At 37.2% G+C, this 21,003-nt stretch overlaps 2 protein-coding genes across 7 annotated transcripts in view; one reads left to right on the forward strand and one right to left on the reverse strand.

Moving 5' to 3' along the window:
* Window positions 1-6,678, forward strand: part of LOC106041756 (ran GTPase-activating protein 1-like) — a 140,366-nt gene extending 133,688 nt beyond the window's left edge. For 2 of the 3 annotated variants that reach the window (XM_066996174.1, XM_048055302.2), the window contains exons 4-5: window positions 3,541-3,876; window positions 4,857-6,678. In XM_066996174.1, coding sequence (XP_066852275.1) covers window positions 3,541-3,876; window positions 4,857-4,882 — 362 coding nt within the window. In that variant the 3' untranslated portion in view covers window positions 4,883-6,678. Of the gene's footprint in view, window positions 1-3,540 lie in introns of all 3 variants that reach the window. The other variant, XR_010831193.1, reaches the window with a different exon arrangement.
* Window positions 6,679-13,804: 7,126 nt separating this feature from the next.
* Window positions 13,805-21,003, reverse strand: part of LOC106041754 (uncharacterized) — a 38,593-nt gene continuing 31,394 nt past the window's right edge. For all 4 annotated transcript variants that reach the window (XM_066996171.1, XM_066996170.1, XM_066996169.1 and 1 more), the window contains exon 4: window positions 13,805-20,780. In XM_066996171.1, coding sequence (XP_066852272.1) covers window positions 18,372-19,943 — 1,572 coding nt within the window. In that variant the 5' untranslated portion in view covers window positions 19,944-20,780 and the 3' untranslated portion in view covers window positions 13,805-18,371. The remainder of the gene's footprint in view (window positions 20,781-21,003) is intronic.

The following is a 21,003-nucleotide window of genomic DNA, read 5'->3' on the forward strand; positions in this document are numbered from 1 at the left end:
CTTAAACTCTTTTCATTTAAAAGCATTGTTTCATTCACTTAGAGATGCTTTTTTAGTAGAACAAATATCCTCTCCTGTACTTAATGACTCTTTGCTTCACTGATGATACAGCTTTTGGTTTTTACTCTCCTCTTCACTTATGTACCTCCTTGATGTTTTTTGTATCTTTGTTTCAAAAAAAAAACCAAAACATATATATATATAAATAAAAAAATCTTATGGCATACCTTTTCTGTTACCATCAGTGAGTAGATTTGATATAAATCTTGCCTCTATAGAGATCACCAGTAGAGTAAAATATACAAAGCAAAGCTGTGGATTCTTGATCTCTTGTTTTCAGGAAACATAGGGTTAATGTACAAAAGGAAAGAATTAGACAAATACAAGTCCCTGTATTCAATATAGGGTAAAATGAGGTTTAATGGGTTGTTATATGCAGGTCATAACTCTACACAATCTTATGGCTGTCCCATGAAGCTAATAACATTTTCCAGCAGGGAAGAAAATGTGAAAACAGTCATGGTAGTGAGGGCAATAACTAAAACTTTTTAAAATTAAGAATATAATAAACACTTCTGTTCTAATCTCTCAAATGTATGTCTTTTTAGATCTGACAATTCTAAAACATATGGTCTCAATATCAGACATTGTACTTGTGAACTAACACTCAGCTAACTGCCAGGTGTGAAACCAGCAAAGTACTAAAGCATGCCTAACTTTGTGAAGGATGTAAATTGCGATGAAACAACAATTGATTTTAAATATCACTGCTCATAACTGTTCATAATTGCATTTTGACTTGTCTCCTACTTTGTATTATGTAAAATTTTGAGGACAACAATACAGTCTAGAACATGTTAGTATAATTTTTATGTATTGGATGAAGATGTTGATTTTTTTCTGCTTGTTTGTAAAGAGGCTCAGATCAATCTGTTTCGTCGTTACGAGGGTTGAGTTCCTATTTTTATGCTTCACAGAGTGGAATGCTTAAGATGGGTGAGGGAGTAAGTAATATTTACCACGTGGAAGTGCTTTCGATGGCACAAATGTAGATACTTACAGAATTGAGTTTATAATCTAAGGGCATTTGATATCTGAAATCTGTCTCTTGAAATGACATGCAATTACATTCAGTGAAATTTAGGTGAATAATTTAAGATTCAGATTAGCTGATTTGTTAGTTTGTGCTTAGATGCTTAGGTTTGAGACGGCTATGGTATAGGTGCCATGCGTCATCTCTTACCCTAAGCTTATTGGTTATTCACATATTACAACTTTTATTAGCATTGCCTGTAAAACTAGAAATATGATTCAGGTTAAGATTAGCACCAAAGAAAATATTTACTTTAGGTTATGGTTACGTGAAGAAATTATAAACTCAGATTTTCAATGTGTTTCTTAACTTCACTACAGCTTTTAGCTATTTTTTTTAAGCTTGGTGGTAGAATAAGCTAAAACTCCTGATGTGGGGAGGTATTTATGGAAAAATAGGAAAATAGGTTGAATATCCTGAAATGTGACTAGTTGAATGACAGTAACAGAACTCATGGAAGAATATGTTTAATATCTGGTGCTAATGATGAGATAGTGTCATTAATGAGACAAGTGCAGATTTCATGGTGGAGCTCTTCGAGAAGCTTCTTTCTGTCAGGGAGCTCTTGCAACAGCTTGCTTTCTCACCTTCTCATTAGTAACTAGCAACAAAGTATTTGCTAGATGACCACATCATATGACCACATGAGAAGGGAAGGCAATTAATACAGAAAATGCAAAACAGTCTAATCTTTAAGAAAATAAGTGTTTTGTTTACTTCTTTTCTTGTATGCTCCTTAATGTTTGAACTTTCAGCACTGGAAATCTCATGCTGGCTTGGGTATTTCTGTGTTGGTAATTAAACAACGTCCTCTGAACTTTCCTGTGTAGCTCCAAGTAGGAAATTTTTAACTGATCTTAAAGCTAAAACTTGAGTCTTGCCATTTGATATTCAAGGTTTGCTGTAGTATACATATATAGTAGGATACAAATATAGTAGGAAAATGTTGCCTGAGACAAACCCTGAAATTAATGGTCGTGTCCAACCAAGTTGTTTACAGGCTGTGGCTGAAGAAGATAAAGTTGTTTAAGAATCACAGTGAGAAAAAGCACTTTGTATACCTCTGCAGTTGAAATACTCTCTAGAAAGAGAAGGGGACTGGGGAGTGGGGGAACAAACACCCTAAAGCAGATTAACCTTGTGCTGTTACAATAACTTCCTACACAGATGGCAGAAGTGTCTTTTTTTCCTTGGGTGCTTAAACTGACTCTTCTCCTTAGACCACCCTTTTCAAAACCAAAGGGGTAAGAAGGGTACAGTTTTGCAAAATTAAATTGATTGCAATTCAAGACTGGAAGAAACACAGCATGCCTTTAATTTGCACTTCCACTCAATGTGTGAGTTACATTCCTAATTTTCATTGTCCATTGATGTTCTTTTAGTAAGCTTGGTGCAGCAAAAGCATTAGTTATTTCACTCATTTTTCATTCTGCAGACTCAGTCCTTACTGCTATTGTAAGTTTAACACTTATTTATTTGGTAGTATCTCCACTAGTTTGCTTACGTCAGTTTTGTGATCAAATAGTTCCGTCAACTGATTAATTCAATAGATGAGAATACTTGGTTGTATTTCAAATATTTCTATGATAGTGAAAATTAATGCTGTCTTGCTTCTAGTGCATTTTTATTTAGGTTACACTTGGAAAAGTTGCAGTGTTCCCTGCCATGTACTCAGTCTTTAAATTTGCCTGTCCCAGTGACATGAAAACATATTCCATTACTTTATTACATATCTGGTTTCATTATCTTGTCTAGTCCAGCTATCTGGTTTAACATATTCAAGTAACTATTTTGAAGACTCTGTATATATAGACAGCTATTTTATTGCACAGGGAATCTTTATGTTCACATTCTATAGCTTTTGTTTTTATTGAGTTTTTATTGTCTTTCAAAACACACAGCTTTTTGTATATTTTTATGCAGATGAAGACCTCTTTCTCCATGTAAGTTTTGGTCCAAAGGATCTATTTTGCTAGCTGTTTTTTGTTTATGTTCCACATCTTTTTTTTTTTTTTTTTTCCTGCAAGGACTTTTTAAACCTCTATTAAACTTTATATATAATGTGAAAGGACCTTTTATCCTAAAAAAAAAAAAAAAGCTTTGTAAGTCTTTGAATTAAGCATTAACCCCTTTGTTTAATTTACAAATTTTTGGTGCTTAGGCATTAGTTATATTTAATTATATTATTAGATCCTAGAAAAAAACACTGGAATATTATTTACTACCCTTTGTATGTTGGATCAAGAGGGAAAATTTCAAAATATTAAAGTATTTTATTGCTATGATATGGAAAAAAAATATGACTGTAGAATAGAAATTTTCATTAAAAAATCATTCTTCGCTAACTTATTTAAGCAAGAAACTGACTGATTAGGCTGAGTGGAGTTCTTTATATCTAGCAATTAAACAAAAAAGAAATGATGAGGAGGGTGCTGTTGCTATTGCAGATGCTGTTAAAGAAGGGCTTCATAAATTAAAGGAATTGAATTTGTCCTTCTGTGAGATCAAACGAGATGCTGCTCTAACTGTTGATGAAGCTATTGAAGATAAAGCAGAGTTGGAGAAGTTGGATCTCAATGGTAACTGTCTGGGAGAAGAGGGATGTGAGCAGGAGAACCTTGAAGGCTTCAATATGGCAGCTGTGCTGGGATCTTTGAGTGATGATGAAGGGGAAGAGGAGGATGAGGAAGAGGATGAAGAAGAGGAGGAGGAGGAAGAGGAGGAAGAACAGCAACAGCTTAAAGAGAGAGGACAGGGAGAACAGGTCAATAATACTTATAATGGTACGTAGTGCTTGAAGAAAATTTAATGCTGTCTGACAAAAGAAAATCTGTTTACTCTTTAGGAACTTGGTCTTACTGTACTTAATTATTTAAAGTTAGTATCAGAGTCCATGGCAGTCTTTTTCCGAGTAGACTGCAAGAACAACTTTACAGATTGTAACACTGTACAAGCATAAGAGCTAAATTTTCAATGCAACATTAACATGATTTTAGCAGTTTGCTTTTTATTTTGATTTTCAAGAGTTCCTCTGTGGAAAATGTAGGTATTGTTGATCTTCTAAGCCAATTTTTAGTTTTAAGAATGTTTCTCCCAATTCATGTGTACCCTGTTTTCTCTCCCTCATTTCAATTAGCTGACTCTTGCTCTGTCTCATTGCTCCTCTTGGTGCTTAAGTCTCTGAAACTATTAAAATCTGTTTGGGAAATGCAACCTGATAGTTCCTTCTAGGCCTACTGTCACCAACACTTATAAATGAGGCTCTAGGGGTTGCTATTAGAGAATTTTCTTTGCAGGCTTTAAAGCAAAGTGTCATCTTCACAGCCTAGGGTTTCAAGTCCTGACTGCCATGGGGGGGGGAGGGGGGAAGGAATCTGTGAAAAAGCTTTTGGAGATGTCATTTGAAGAAAAAATTCAACTTGCTTCTTTAAAACACTTTTTTTTTTTTTTTAAATGTTATGTATATTTAAAGAAAAAAAAATAACATTGTTCTAAAACAGTAAACTTTAAAATGTTCTGTAAAATATGAATTTTTCTTTTTAATATCAAAATTGAAGTGTGCATAATAGATGTAGTAATTTTCTTAGTAAGCATTTATTTCTGTATTTCTGATCCATAAACAGAATACTCATTTATTGTCTATCATTGTTGAAGAGATTAGAAGCATCATTCGGTTGGGGGGGTGGGGGTGGGGAGAGGAGGCTACTGCTCAGAAAAAATGTGATTAGTAAGAACTGTTGTCTTTGCATTTCTTCCTTTACAGCTGGAGATGACACTAAACAATGCTAAGCTTCATAACTGGCAAAGAATGAAAACTTTACAGAAATCAACTTGTTCTACATATAAATAAAATCCATAATAGTGTGAGCTCTCCATTGTCATCTTCTCAAAGCTTCTAAGCACTGGTAGTGTCCTGTATTAGAAAAGTAGCATCAGCTCCAGATTTCTGAAAAGCAATTTCAGGTAGAATAACTCACAACTTTGGAGTTACCCTAATTACCACTATGTGAGAAAAAATTCTCAAAAATTTGAAATCTTACAGAAGTTTAATTTACAATTGATTATTTCCTGTCTGTTAATCTTCAGAAAAACTTTACTTTGTCCTTGAAAACAATATTTCAAATGCTTTAAAAATTTGATAGATGACAATTTAAGATGCATATCTCTAGGTATTACTTAATTCCCAGCTTAATTCTGTAAAACCTTGATTTCCTACTACTTTTGTTCAAGCTCCAGAACTAAAGGGCCAAAGTAGAATATATTCCTGGGGCTTGACAGGACTGAAGTTACTTTGCTGAATAGTAGAATCAATTACAGAATATCCTGAGTTAGAAATGATCCACAAGAGTTCAGCTCCTGCTACACACAGGACTGTCGAAAATCAAACCATTTGTGTTTGAGTGTTATTTAAATGCTTCTTGAACTCCAGCAGACTTGCTGCTGTGACCAGTTCCTTGGGGAGCCTGTTCCTGTGCCCAGACACCCTTCTGGTTAAGAACCTTTTCCTAACATCCAGCCTGAACCTCTCTTGACTCAGCTTTGTGCCAGTGTCTTGGGTCCTATCACTGGTCATGAGAGAGGAGATCATTGCTTGCTGCTCTGCTCCCTCTCGTGAGGAAGCTGTAGGCTACCATGATGTCTCCCCTCAGTCTCTTTGCTAGACTGGACAAACCTAGTAACCTCAGCTGCTCTCATATGTCTCCCCTGCTAGACACTTCACCATCTTTGTAGCCCTCCATCAGATGTTCTCTAGTAGTTATGTCTCTTTTATATTGTGATGTCCAAAACTTCACACAGTACTTGAGGTGAGGCTGATTATAGTACTTGAGCTGCACACAATACTTGAGGCAGAGCAGATTAGGACAAGCCCTTCTCTTGACTGGCTAGAAATGCTGTGCCTGATACATGGGATATGGTCGGTCCTTTTGGCCACCAGGGCATGCTGTTGACTTGCATTCATCTTGCTGTCAAACGGAACCCCCAGATCCCTTTTTGGGGACTATTTTCCAGGGTTTGCCCCATCCCAGATGCAGAATGTGGCACTTACTCTTGTTAAATTCACACAGTTGGTGATTTGCCCAGCCCTCTAATTTGTCAAGATCTCTCTGCAGGTCTTCTCTACCCTTAAGGGAGACAATGCCTCCTCCTAGACCAGTGTTATCTACAGACTTACTCAGTATACCTTAGTATAGTATAGTAGTTTCTATGGCTTATGACTTTTAATCCATCTTCTTCTTTTGTATATCATGTGACAAAAATAAATTGATTGGAACCTGAACATGTATTTCCCACTTTGCCTCTTTCTTGAAGACCTTGCAGTATTAGAACTGGATTCTATGTTGTATGATAGGGTAATATTTTGCTTGTAATTAAATATTTTATAAAATAATGATGCTATCAAGAATCTATCCTTATAAGCAGCAAGGTATGTTTTTTTTTTGTTGTTGTTTTTATTTATCTAAATAAATAATGAACCCCTTTCTGATGTCTGTTCTTTGCTCTTGCTTTTGGCAAAGTCAGCTTCCTTCACTGAGTAAGCAACCTCTTATTTGACAGCCATGTCAACAACAACAACTTAAACTATTTGGTTAAATCCCCTATAGTTCAGTTGTAGAGTTGTAGATAAAATGTTGGGGGTGGGCAGGATTCAGAATTTGACTTTGCTTGTTTGGTATCACAGAAGAGTTTTCAATAAAGAACTGCAAGAGTGTGTGTGGAAATGAAGCCAGAAAGAAGAAATACAGATAAAGAATATACAGACTGGCTCTTATGGAAAACTATGTTCACAGTTCCAGACTCCAAAATATAAACCCTTTGTATCTCCCCACCTTATTTGACAAGCGAAGATAAATCTGTTGTATCCACTTTCTGTTTCATGAAGGTGACAAAACTTTTTGATTATCACTTATCCTATTCCTTGAACTTATGGAAACTGAAAATGCTACAACTTGTAAGACACATTTTGCATTTTCAGTTAAATTGTGCTTCTTTTGTTCTGTAATTTAGGAGAACGTTCCAAAAGTTTTCATAAGAAAACTTTTAATAGTAGTTCATCAATATTACTGAAAATACTTAATTTGAGCAAGCACTTCAAGTTCTTTAGAAATAAATTTCTATTGATTCTATAACTCAACACAAAATTTAAAATGTAAAAATCAAATATGAAAGATTTTTTGTCCTGTAATGCTGTACATTAGTTGCAGGTTATACACATAGGGTTTAAGAAAGAAAATAATTCTTTTGACTTTTGCAGTTGCAGGCTTTATCAAATAAAGTATGAAGACTGATTATTTTATATACCTTAAATCAGACTGATTTTTCATATACATAAGTGTGTGCATGTATATATACATATGTGTATAACTGTTTCCTGTGGTCTAAAAAATATTTCATCAGAATTAGTTACGGACTCTACTTCAAAGTCTGTACAAGACTATGTTATAAATGTGTTATGTTTTAAATACAAACCTAATTTGAATGTAAAATGTTTCTGGGTATGATTTAAAAAACAAAACCTTTTGCTGAAGTTAGACTGCCTTGTACAAAAAGAAGATTCATGTGTTTACTAGTAACAGTGGTAAGAAATGGAAAATCATTTGGAATGATCATAAAAAGCTATAATCTTTGCACAAAGTAATCCATAACTGCCATCATCCTTGTCCAAATTCAAGTATTAGAATTTTTAGACCAGCTAAAAGACCAGGAGAATACTGAGAGAATCTGAAGAGGGAAAAAGAATCAATAATGTTGTTCCCTGAATTAACACAAAACCAGTGATTAGACTATAAATAGTCCAATGAAGAATGGGCTAAAGGAAATGTAATCAGAAATATTTATTGTATCAGAGACTGTTCTCTCTTTTTTTAATCATTTGAGATAAGTTATTCTGATTCCAGTGCTCTGTTATATGAAAAATAATTTCCCTTACAATAAATATATTTCCATTTAAGTTCACAGGCTTAAAAATTGCTATGGTTTATTCTGCAGTTTTATCTTTTCTAATTTATTTTTAACATGATAATAGACTGCAAGTGGTTGATATAAGACAGAAGACCTAATGACTCTGCTTTTCTTGGGAAGAAGGTATTTATAAAGAAGGATTTATAATTAAATGATAGTAAATCATAAGCTGTGCAGGGTGTTCCTCTATGGGGTGCTTTCAGCCATTGCTTTCTCTCTGATGATAACATATTAACATAATGGTCACTATACTTTCTGAGGACTTTAGTAGATTTTAGGTGATTTCCATAGACATCAAGAACTGTATTAAAGCAAAATAAGTACTGTTGATCCATTTATTTGGATTGAGAAACTGGTCTTCAAGAGAAAAAATGCTAAAGACCACAACTGGATTAAAGGTAGCCATGCAAATAAAGATCTGTTAGCTTTTATTTTCATTTTGCATGCTCTGGCTCAAACTCCTAAAGTGAAGATTTTTATTTTTTTCTGAAAATGAATACATTAACAAACTAGGCATTATAGATGGATCTTTAGATAGTCTATGACCTTGGACAGTTATCTTTACTTTTGCCAGCTAGTCCCAGCAAAACAATGACATGTCTTATTTTATAGACTAGAGTATCACAGAAAGTGAAGTAGCAGTTAAAACATTTGTTGTTTTTTTTTTCTTCAAATATTTATTACTAATTATATCCTTCAATAGAATAAATACCTACGTACTTTATTTTAGAAACTGACTTTAAGTAGGTAATAAACGTTTATGCCAGTATTTTAAATTTTGCCATTAAGATTGAAAAAGTGTTTTTATTTTTTTATTTTTTATTTTTTTAACTATATTAGCAAAATAAGAGGTGCTTTAGGCAATTATGAAATTTCTATAATGTTATTTTTAAGTCATGATCAGATGCATGGAATATAATCTAGGAGAAATACACATCTTCACCCTAACATTAATGGCCAGTGTGAATAACTTGAGCCAGTTGGGCTTGAGAAGGCTGTTAGAAAACCTAAAAGTACTTTTATATATGTTTTTTTGCAAGAGAGGGGTTATAGCTACTATTGCTAGCTATAATTGCTGTAGCTACTAGCTACGTTAATATCAGCGTATGTGTTTAACAGAATTCCTCACTGTTAAAACCATAGCAACTGCCAAATGCTAAAAATTACTGTTTTAAGAATTAATATTTTCTTCAGGTAAGTATTTTAAAGATTAGAATTGGTAGATATTGGTTGCTAGCTGCACTTCCGTGCCGGGGTTCAGGATGAGTAGCAGTGATGTCCTTTGAATATGTCTGCACTAAAATCGCTAACATAGTTGTCTTTTACTGATTTTATTCCCCTATCCAAAATTTACATTTGCTTCTGTAGACTAGCTGGTTGGCTGGAAAAAAAGGTACAGATACAATGATGTCATATGGAGAGGACACAGATGATCTACCAATACAGAGATCAATTTTTATTTTAAGTGCAAGCCTTATCAAAATACTTGGTGCACTTCTTGCTGTGCATCCTCTCCCACGTTATCAGAATCCTAATCTTCTGCCATAACAGCAAGGGGAAGATACCTCTTCTCTATATGAAAAGCACAAAACTGTTTACATCCCAGCCTTTGAGTTATGCATCCATTCCATCTGTGGCAGTAACTTCCCATAAGTAATTATCTAATATTTCTACCTTTGAATTTCATCCCAGAGGAGTGACTACAAGCTTCTTAATATAGCTGAAGTTCCTGTTAACAAAGTCAATCAGGTCAAATACAATTTTTGTTTTCTCAAATATAATGTAAAAAAAAATTTACATGTTATATATATATCAGTTATATGTACAGTGAGAAAGTCAGTAGTAGCCTTTGTGTTTTATTTATAAGAGTTGAAATGAACATGTTTTTACAATCTGGCATCTACGAAGATGATAAACCTTTCCTCAAATGCAGTTTTGCTGAACTGGCAGCTACATGTGTTACCATTAAGGAGAGGAAAACAGAAAAACCTCTCTCTATACGCTACATTTGTACTTTGTCCAGGTGTCTACTCTGCAGTTGCATTTGGCACTAGTACACATTTATTAAAAACTAAAATAAAAGGCAAGTGTGTTTCTGTATAAGATGATTTTTTTCCTTAAACTTACTGCAATTGTTTCTGTGGAAGATAACTGTGGTTGGCTTCTAGGTGAGGGAAAGCAAATGCAAGTTCCTCCTGTAATAATGTTGTGTTCCCAGTTTTGTAACTGTTTTCTATGGAAATGGAAGCTTTTTATAGAGCTTTAATCATTTCTGGTGAGGAATCTTACAGATTTCAGTAGCAGCCAAGGCTTTTATGAAGGCTGACTTTGAACTTACTCAGTTATAAAAACTGCTGTACACCGTGAATAGTAATAATTGGACTATTTCAGGAATGTCATGGTTACAGGTCAAACTTGAATGTTTGAAATAATCTTTTTTGATTCATTAAACTGTTCTGTAACCAAGTGTTCCTCATCCCCTCTTCAACATAATTGAGGAAAAATTAAGAGTTAAAAAGAAACAAACAAACAATAGCACCACTACCCCCCAAAAAGAGACAAAACAAAACCAAACAAAAAACAAAACAAAACAAACACTGAACTAAATGTAATGTAAAGAAGCATGACAAGATGAAAACATTGATGTGGATGAAAAGGAGTGTCAGAAGAGATTTTAAAAGCTTGGTTTTCTTAAACTAGTCAAAAAGAATAGCTATGTGGTTTTTATTATTATTATTATTATTTTACCCACCTGCAGTATTTTCTTCCTTTCTCTTGTCCTCTGAAAATAATTTGAAAAATAATTTAAAATGTTCTAAAAATATTTTTGAAGGAAATTGTGATATAAAATTGTTTCTTCATGAAAGCACTTAGAAAATGGTGTCTAGCCATGAAGATTTGGAATTGTCTTTAAATCAGAGTGATATTTCAAAATTGAACCTGATAAATCCTGCAAAGACATTATATAATGTGTTTTAAGGGTAACAGCAGAGTTATAAATTGGGAGCACATGACCCACAGACACTCAGGTATTCCTAGAATGATAGTGAAATCATTCTTGATGACTGCCTTTTAGCTCCGTGTACATGCAATTAATTCCATGTTTATGGACTTCTGCTGGTTGAGTATACATCCTGGGGGTAAAGAGGGACATTCAGAAAGAATGTGAAAAGGGTTGGCTTTCTCTGGCCATGGGTGTTCTTTATTGGTTCAAGGGGCAGATATAGAGCTGTGTGTGTGTTCCACAACTACATCAGTTCAGAACTTCTTACGGACAAAAATTCTTCTGGGCCTATTTTGTCTCTTCTGCACTGTAATGTTTATTCAAATACTGGGGCTTTTAACTACAGTTACACAGCTGCAGAAGGCTTGCTCTCAGATTGAATGAGGTTGGGATATACCTCATGTGATACACCTAACCAGTCCCTTACCTTATTCTATTATCTTTGTATGTAGCTGCTCTGAGTTGCATTTTTTTTTTTTTTTTTTTGGGTGGTGGTGGTGTTCCATTTTTCATTTTGGGTGGGGAGAAGGAGAGAATACCATGTACATAAGATGTAAAGCTTATTATAGGCTGTTGAATGTGAACTAAAGCATATTTTGTCTACTTATTAAGACTCTTGACTTCTAACAAATGTCTGGTACTGTACAAAAGAGAATCCATGTAAATCATGAGTGGCATGAACACTCTTAACTCTGTTAATAGCCTGATCAAATTACAACCTTTATCTTCAAAATCAGAAGTGTTTCTAGAGCAATTGTTTGGAAGTACAGGTTTAATAACGCTGTTGATTTCCAGCTCAGTTACTGTCTGTTCTGCTCCACTCTCTAATACCTGATTGTCTTGTTTTCCACTGCCCAAAGGAAATGCAATATAAAAGTAATTGTGGGATAGTATGAATGTTTGTCATTTCTGTACTTGTGCCAAGAGTTATCAGGGAATCTGTAGGTTACTTTCCAGCACCCAAAAATTACTAACATACAGGTTGAGTTGCTTTTATTTACTTGTATTTAAAAATTCTAAACACTATTTCAGATTCTCTTTCATTAAAAAACAAACAACAACAACAAAAAAAATTATAGTTGATTACCAAGAACCATATTGAAAAGTTGCTGCTAACTGGAGTTCTCTGTGGCTGCTGACGTATTTTATCTCTTTGAAACGTCTTTTATGGGGGAAAAATCTCTAGTCCTATGGCTGGTCACAAGAGAGGAGAAATCTGTGCCTGCTTCTCTGCTCCCCCTAGTGAGGAAGCTGGAAGGCCACCATGAGGTCTTCCCTCAGTCTCCTCTTCACTAGACTGAACAGAGTGACCTCAGCTGCTCACAGTACTTGAGGTGAGATTGCACCGGCACAGAGCAGACTGGGACAATGCCTTCCCTTGACTGGCTAGCAATGCTGTGCCTGATGCACCCTGGGATACGGTCAGTCCTTTTGGCCAGCAGGGCATGCTGTTGACTTGTATTCATCTTGCTGTCAAACAGAACCCCCAGATCCCTTTCCAGGGGCTGCTTTCCAGCCTCTCATCGCCCAGACTGTAAATATATCAAGGGTTGCCCCTTCCCAGGTTCAGAATGTGGTGCTTGCTCTTGTTAAATTCATAAAGGTGATTGCCCAGCCCTCTAATTTGTCGAGATCTCTCTGCAAGGCCTCTCTACCCTATAGGGATTCAACAGCTTCTCCAAATTTAGTGTCATCTGCAGAGTTATTTAGCATATATTTGAATCCTGCATCCAAGTCATTTATGAAACTTTAAAGAGAACTGTCCTAAAATAGTAAGTCACTTAAGGTGATTTTATTAATTCTGATGAAGTCAATGCAAGATGCCTCCATACTGTATGCATGAAAGTGAAATATTGTTGGGTTTAGGCTTCCTGTCTTAACACAGAGTAATTTTCAGTCTTCAGTAGCTTTTGTTGCTGTTGAGTATAACGTATTTTGTTCGGACAACTAAATACCAGTTGCATATTCATTTTTCTCTTAAGGTGGCTGATGATGAGAACATGATTGAAGTTATTCTTACCATTTTCAGTTGTTATCGTATACCTAAAATGACACATTGTCACTAGAGTAAAATTTATGCTCTAATAACGTGGCTGATAAAAAATAAGTTCATGGTGAAATAGAGCTATTTAAAAATGAATTGTAATATTTAGTATCATAGTATCTAGGTTACATTTTTTATATGGCTGGAGAAAGGTGAAGAATAATAAAAGCTGCACAGTTGTTGTCAAGGACACGAAGGTGTCACCATCATACTAGAAATTAGATCTCTGCTGTAAATTCACTTGAAACACAGATATCAATATTAAGTATCTACCAATGATCTATTGTTTAAGAAGCTTTGAATTTTTAGATGAAAGCACTCCTGATTGAAAATAAATAAATCAATGACAAGTCCGGTATGAAATGCATTAGTATTCCAAATTAATTGCACTGAAGGAACGCTGATGTGAAGACAGGAATAGGATTGGGATTTTTCAGCTTTAGTGAATAAAATTGTGATTCAAGAAGTGAGATTTCTTTCATAGTAGCAGAATTTTTAAGTCTGAAATCTTTTTAGTGGTGTTTTAGTTATAGACACACATTCACTTTGGGATTAAATTAATTGTGTGTTTTTTTCTTTGTTTTGTTTTTATGTGCTTTTCTATCAGAGCTGGCAGGATAGAGAAATTGTTAAAAGATAAAAATGTGTAGGAATTATATTCATTGTCTTACTAGTTTGATTACTTCTGTTTTGGTTGTTTTTGGTATAGGCTGAATGCTCTCTGCAGTCCCCATTTCAGGGATTGTCCAGTTCAGCTACTTGACTGTCCAGCTGTTATTAAATTTACAGGTTTCTTGCAAGAGTGCTTGGGATAACTTAAATGTCTTTGTAATGATTTGACACTGCTTTTGCAACAACTTTAGACCATAACTTAGTTTCATGGTTAGCTTATCAGCTTTGACAGTAATTCTAAACTAAACTAATAGGGTTTATTTTGTACAGAAGTCTCCAGTGATGGATGTGTATTCTATCATTCTCCTGTCATTCCCAAAACTTTTTCTTAAGCTACATCTTACATCTATTTCTAAAACAAATAGTTTTAGAATAAATTGTTCTTTGCTTATGTGGTGGTTTTACTCGGTTGGGCTGCTGAGCTCCACCACAACTGCTCCGTCACTCCCCCTCCTCAAAGAAAGGGGGAAAAAATATGATGAAAAGGGCTCAAGGGTTGAGATATGGTCAAGGAAGTCACTCAATAATTATTGTCACAGGCAAAACAAACTCAGTGTAGGGAGATTAAAGAAATTTATTGCCTATTACTAACAAGGTAGAGAAGTGAGAAACAAAGGAAACAAATCAAAAACACCTTCCCCCATCCACCCTCTTCCACTTCCTACCCCTGAGTGGCACAGGGGAACAGGGGTTGCAGTCAGTCCATAGCACTTTGCCCTTTGCCTCTGACATTCCTTCATGGTTACTCTTGTCTGCTCCAGGTGGGGTCCCTCCATGGGATGCCGTCCTTCCTGAACTGATCCTGCAAGGGCTTCCCACAGGCAGGAGCTCTTCAAGAACTGCTCCAGATATGGGTCCGTACCATGAGGTCCATCGGTCAGGAGCAAACATGCAACAGCTCATTATTGAGCATCCAATTTATTGTTTATATGGAAATATCACTTCATGTAAACAGGAGTCTATACAATACTAGCACTCTAAAAAGGTAGTTCTGGCTTCAAAGTGAAAGGTATTACCTCTTCTGTCATGCTTTTTTTAAAATGATGTAATTATGACATGATGGCAAAATCATACTGAAAAAATAAAGAGTATGAAAAACAAAGATATTATATCTTCATATTGATGTACATGTCCTTTCCTTCTAAAGAGAGAACAAATGTAAAAATGAGGAAAACCAAAAACAAAACAAAACAAAAAAAACATAGCCTCCTAAATCTCTGCCTGGTTTTATTAGACCTGCAGGAAGGCTGGAGTGGCTCCTAATGTTTGTGATTGTAGTAGGCAGATGAAATCTAACAAAATTAATTGCTTTAGAGACAGAACTGGAAAATCCTTGACTGAAGAAAAGCCTAACCTGAGCAAATATCAGAAGCCTTAGATCTTTCTTTAAATCATGTCTCAATTTCCTCTTTTCTCCCTTCTATGTTCTTTCTCCAGTCACTTGCTTTGCTCCTAACTGCCCTTCCTCATTTTGCTCCACACTGTTACTCCCAGGTTTGGTTTCAGGTTCAAATTCCTGCTCCCCTTTAGACAGAAGACAGGGAAAATGCTTGTGCTGGAGTTTGCAACCTAGAAGCATTCTCTTTGGTGCTAGGCTCAAATGAGCCTTCAACCTTGCATAAGAATTCCCCTGTGAATTTCAGCTGTGGACCCAGGGTGCACAGAGTGCTGTGGCTGCTGTTAAGCTGAAGCCCAGCTATCAGTGCATGTCCTTGCTATCCAGGAAGCTTTTAAAAGCTTCTACCTTGTGAAATTCTGTATTTCCAAGAGAAACGCAGTTCTATGAACCAAGGCAGAAGAAACGGAGTATTGATTACCTGTAACCTTTCTACTGCCTTTTTTTCTCACTGGGTGTGGGTGATGATTCTGTCTTTCAAATTAGTTCCATTTAGTTGCACTTCTCCCCTCACATCATGGGCTATAAACAGACCTCACGTTTCAGCTTTTGTTTGGTATACTTTTTAAAAAATATATTTTTGGGAGAGAAAAAAATAGCCTTGCACAATAGGTGTGAAGGGGAAAAGGTGAGAATAACTGAAGAGGAAAATTACTATTTAGGCTCCCATGAGAATATGATATACATTTGGAAAAAAATACAAGAGAGGACGGGTTAAATGTGGCTGAGGTAGGACTATAGCTCCCTGGATTTGAAATTCAGCAGTCATTTGTGCAACACCAATACCCTATAAATTGTTTGAAATATTATAAATCTAAAAGAGATCATAATTAAAATATCATTGAATTTGCATAAAATTAGGGTGATAGTTTAAAACTTGGAATAATTTTTCTTCCTTTTTTTTTTTTTTTTTTTTTTGACACTCCAGAACTTATTTTATCTAGCAAAGGGATGAAAACAGCTGTTATCCTAGATGTCCATATCAAGGACAGACAGTAGCCTGAAAAGCAGGGTACCTGGGGGAAATATGACAGCACTTGTACAAATTCTAATCTGCTTATGCCAGACCAGAATCTCCCTCTTCCAGCCACCACTGTAGTGGCATTTTTAATGTGTCATATAGAATTGTCAATAATTCTTTTTCATATGCAGAAAATTTTCAAAATGCATGCCTCAATAATCCGATCCCCCCCCTCCCCCAAGATGTCTTGGACAGTCTTAGATCAAATCTAATAATAACCATCTGAAGAACTTTTAAGAACACCTGCTATTTTCATTTCTTTTATTTGAGTAAAAGTTGTAGACTAATATTAGCAGCCACAAGTGGTCATACCAGTGGCAGTCAGGAGACTGAACATCTGCTCATTTCTGCAAGCAGGCAGCAGTGATGGATGGGCCATGATTTAAGGGGCATGTGTTGGCAACAGGCTTTGTGGACAAGTGGTTACAGCTACTTGCTACTGATTAGTCCCACTAGAGAAGAGGGAGTTTCTGTCAGTATTCTGACAATCTATACAAAGAGGTAGGGAAAAAAGAATTGCGCTATGAAAGTTATTACCGCACTAGAGTAGACACATCAAAATGCTGACAAAAATGAGGAATGACTAAAGATGAGTTGTGCATCTGGTTTTAGGCTTTAATAATTAATAAAATGGCAAAGGTCTCCAGATGACTTAATGTTGTAGGCAATTGCATGTAATAAAGACATCATAGCTATGCCAAAATCCTCTGGAGAGTATAGTGGAATGCATAGATTCTTAGTATCACTGCAGTTTTCTCAAGTATGAACATCAGTCATTATTTCCTCTGGAACCAGTGATGGTTCCGTCAGTGATGGAAGACTGAAGAAAAAATAATTCAGGATATTTCCCTTGTCTGTTTCAACAATTTTACAATTTTAATCTTTTTTTTTTTTTTTCCTCCAGTGCATAAAGTACAAGACCAAATACAGAATTCTGACATGGACACTTCTGTGAGCAGAATAAAACTAAACAACAAAACACACACACACACACACACACACACACATCCACACACAAAAAGTGATACAGTATGGGCTCTTAAAATACAGAAAGCTGTCTACATTGTTTTGCAGATATGACTCATTAAAAATCAATAAAAGGACATGGCTTTTACATAATCATTTATTAACTATAAGGTAAGAAGAAAAGAAATTTCTGGCTTTTACATAGACTTAGAAGCAAAACCAAACAGTGTCTGGGTAGTTCTAAGATCAAATCAAATCCTGTATAAATTCCACATATTGATATTGTATACTTATTTCAGACTATGGACAAATGGCTTCCACTTCATTTGAAATGGGAATTATGAGTTTGTCATCCATATCTTTGTCTTAGCACAGATGGAAAGCATCTGTGTTCTGTAATGCGCATTATCAGTTTAGAAGTAATAGTTTTTCAATAAGGCTTGTTACTTCTAAATAATAATTTGAATGTAAAATGTTGTTGTGGTTTAACCCGGCTGGCAGCTAAACACCACACAGCCGTTCGCTCACCCTCCCCCCTCCCTCTCTGGGATGGGGGAGAGAAACGGGAAAGTGAAGCTGGTGAGTTGAGATAAAGACAGTTTATTAAGACAGGAATATAATAATAACAATAATAACAATAATAGTGATAATGATAATAGTATTAATAATAATAATGTGTAAGAAAACAAGTGATGCACAACGCAATTGCTCACCACCCGCTGACCGATGCCCAGCCTATCCCCGAGCAGCCGGCCCCCCACCCTGGCCAGCCACCCCTATATATTGTTTAGCATGACGTCAGATGGTATGGAATACCCCTTTGGCCAGTTTGGGTCAGCTGTCCTGGGTCTGTCCCCTCCCAGCTCCTGCTGCACCCCTAGCCTGCTTGCTGGCAGGACAGAGCGAGAAGCCGAAAAGTCCTTGGCCTGGTGTAAACACTGCTCTGCAACAATTAAAACATCGGCATGTTGTCAGCGCTCTTCTCATCCTAATCCAAAACATAGCACCCTACCAGCTACTATGAGGAAAAATTAACTCTGTCCTAACTGGAACCAGGACAGATATCCACCCTTTATTCCATACCATTTATGTCATGCTCAGGTTACACTCTTTTCAATACCTTGTAATTAAGCACCGTTTTCATCTATGATATATAGCAATCATGGTAGTGATGACATACAGTATTATATAATAATTAACATACTACAATTCAACTCATGGGCTATTCTCACCCAGTATCAAATCCCCTTGAGGTACACACCGGACCTCCCCATTCTTTTGCATTACCCACCAAGCGCATCCAGGTCCCTGAGCAAAAGCAATTCCACGAATGGGTTTGCCTTTTCCTGAGGCAGGAGTAGCCCAGACTGTCTTACCCAGCATGTTTCTTACGTGCACTACAGGAACTTTATCCCCTTCTACAGTGCGTAACAGGTTTGATTGGGCAGGTCCAGCTCGATTGGCAGATCCCCTAGTATTGACTAACCAGGTGGCCTTTGCCAAATGTGTATCCCAATTTTTGAATGTCCCAGCACCCATTGCTTTCAGTGTAGTCTTCAACAGTCCATTGTATCGTTCAACTTTTCCAGAGGCTGGTGCACGATAGGGGATGTGATACACCCACTCAATACCATGTTCTTTGGCCCAAGTGTCTATAAGGTTGTTTCGGAAATGAGTCCCGTTGTCTGACTCAATTCTCTCTGGGGCGCCATGTCGCCATAGGACTTGCTTTTCAAGGCCCAGGATAGTGTTCCAGGCGGTGGCATGGGGCACAGGATATGTTTCCAGCCATCCGGTGGTTGCTTCCACCATTGTAAGTACGTGGCGCTTGCCGTTGCGGGTTTGAGGGAGTGTGATGTAATCGATTTGCCAGGCCTCTCCATATTTATATTTCAGCCATCGTCCTCCATCCCAAAGAGGTTTTGACCATTTGGCTTGCTTGATTGCAGCACATGTTTCACAGTCATGAATAACCTGTGCTATAGTGTCCATGGTCAGGTCCACCCCTCGATCGTGAGCCCATCTGTATGTTGCATCTCTACCTTGATGGCCTGAGGTGTCATGGGCCCATCGGGCTATAAATAATTCACCTTTATGTTGCCAGTCCAGGTCCACCTGAGCCACTTCAATCTTAGCAGCCTGATCCACCTGCTGGTTGTTTTGATGTTCTTCAGTAGCCCGATTCTTGGGCACATGAGCATCTACATGGCATACCTTTACAACCAGGTTCTCTACCCAGGCAGCAATATCTTGCCACAATGCCGCAGCCCAGATGGGCTTGCCCCTGCGCTGCCAGTTGTTCTGCTTCCATTGCTGTAACCACCCCCACAGGGCATTTGCTACCATCCATGAATCAGTATAGAGATAGAAAACTGGCCACTTTTCTCGTTCAGCAATATCTAAAGCCAGCTGAATGGCTTTCACTTCTGCAAACTGACTCGATTCACCTTCTCCCTCAGCAGCTTCTGCAACTCGTCGTGTAGGACTCCATACAGCAGCTTTCCATCTCCGATGCTTTCCCACAATACGACAGGACCCATCAGTGAACAAGGCATATTTCTTCTCATTTTCTGGTAGCTTGTTGTACAGTGGGGCTTCTTCAGCACGAACCACCTCCTCCTCTGATGATATCCCAAAGTATTTGCCTTCTGGCCAGTCCATAATCACCTCCAAGATTCCTGGGCGACTGGGGTTTCCTATTCGAGCCCGCTGAGTAATCAGTGCAACCCACTTGCTCCATGTAGCATCAGTTGCATGATGTGTAGAGGGGACCCTTCCTTTGAACATCCAGCCTAGTACCGGCAGTCGGGGTGCCAGGAGGAGCTGCACTTCAGTACCGACCACTTCCGAAGCAGATCGAACTCCTTCATATGCTGCCAATATCTCCTTTTCAGTTGGAGTATAGCGGGCCTCAGATCCTCTGTATCCCCGACTCCAAAACCCCAGGGGTCGACCTGGAGTTTCCCCAGGTTCTTTCTGCCAGAGGCTCCAGGTGGGACCATTCTCCCCGGCTGCGGTGTAGAGCACATTCTTTACATCTGGTCCTGTTCGGACTGGCCCGAGGGCTACTGCATGAACTATTTCCTGCTTAATTTGTTCAAAGGCTTGTCGTTGCTCAGGGCCCCATTCAAAAGCATTCTTCTTACGGGTTACTTGCTAGAGCGGGTTTACAATCAGACTGTAATTTGGAATATGCATTCTCCAAAACCCCACGACGCCTAGGAAAGTTTGTGTTTCTTTTTTGCTAGTTGGTGGAGACATAGCTGTTATTTTGTTGATCACATCCATTGGGATTTGACGACGTCCATCTTGCCATTTTATTCCTAAAAACTGGATCTCTCGTGCAGGTCCTTTAACTTTATTCTGTTTTATGGCAAAACCGGCCTTCAGAAGGATTTGGACATTGTAGTGCTTTTATATATATATATATAAATTGTGTAGCTGTGCTTAGCAAATCAGTTGCTCAAATCACTTGGAAAGCATGCTGTGGCATTTGAAATTAGCCGCAGGTAGTGAAGCTGCTGAGCTGTAAACCTTGTGAAGTGGGAGTTAATTGCATGTTTTGGTCATGTGGTCACATGCTGCTGTTGCTAGGTTATCTCAGGATGAGAATAGATGCTGCATCTGCCAATTGCACAAGGGAACAAAATGCTTTCATGTCGTATCAGATATGCTGAGACCATGACCTCATCCCACACAGGCTTATTAACAGTGATGGGCAGGAGTTAAGGCCAGTTACCCAACAAGCAACTGCTCTGAAATACTCTATGCACTAGCACTGAAATGAAAAGTCCAGTGTTAATGACAAAACCTATGCATATTCTGCAGAAAGGCAGGCTGCATCTTT

The sequence above is a fragment of the Anser cygnoides genome, chromosome 4 (genome assembly GCF_040182565.1).
Source record: "Anser cygnoides isolate HZ-2024a breed goose chromosome 4, Taihu_goose_T2T_genome, whole genome shotgun sequence".
NCBI classification, from domain to species: Eukaryota; Metazoa; Chordata; class Aves; order Anseriformes; family Anatidae; genus Anser; species Anser cygnoides.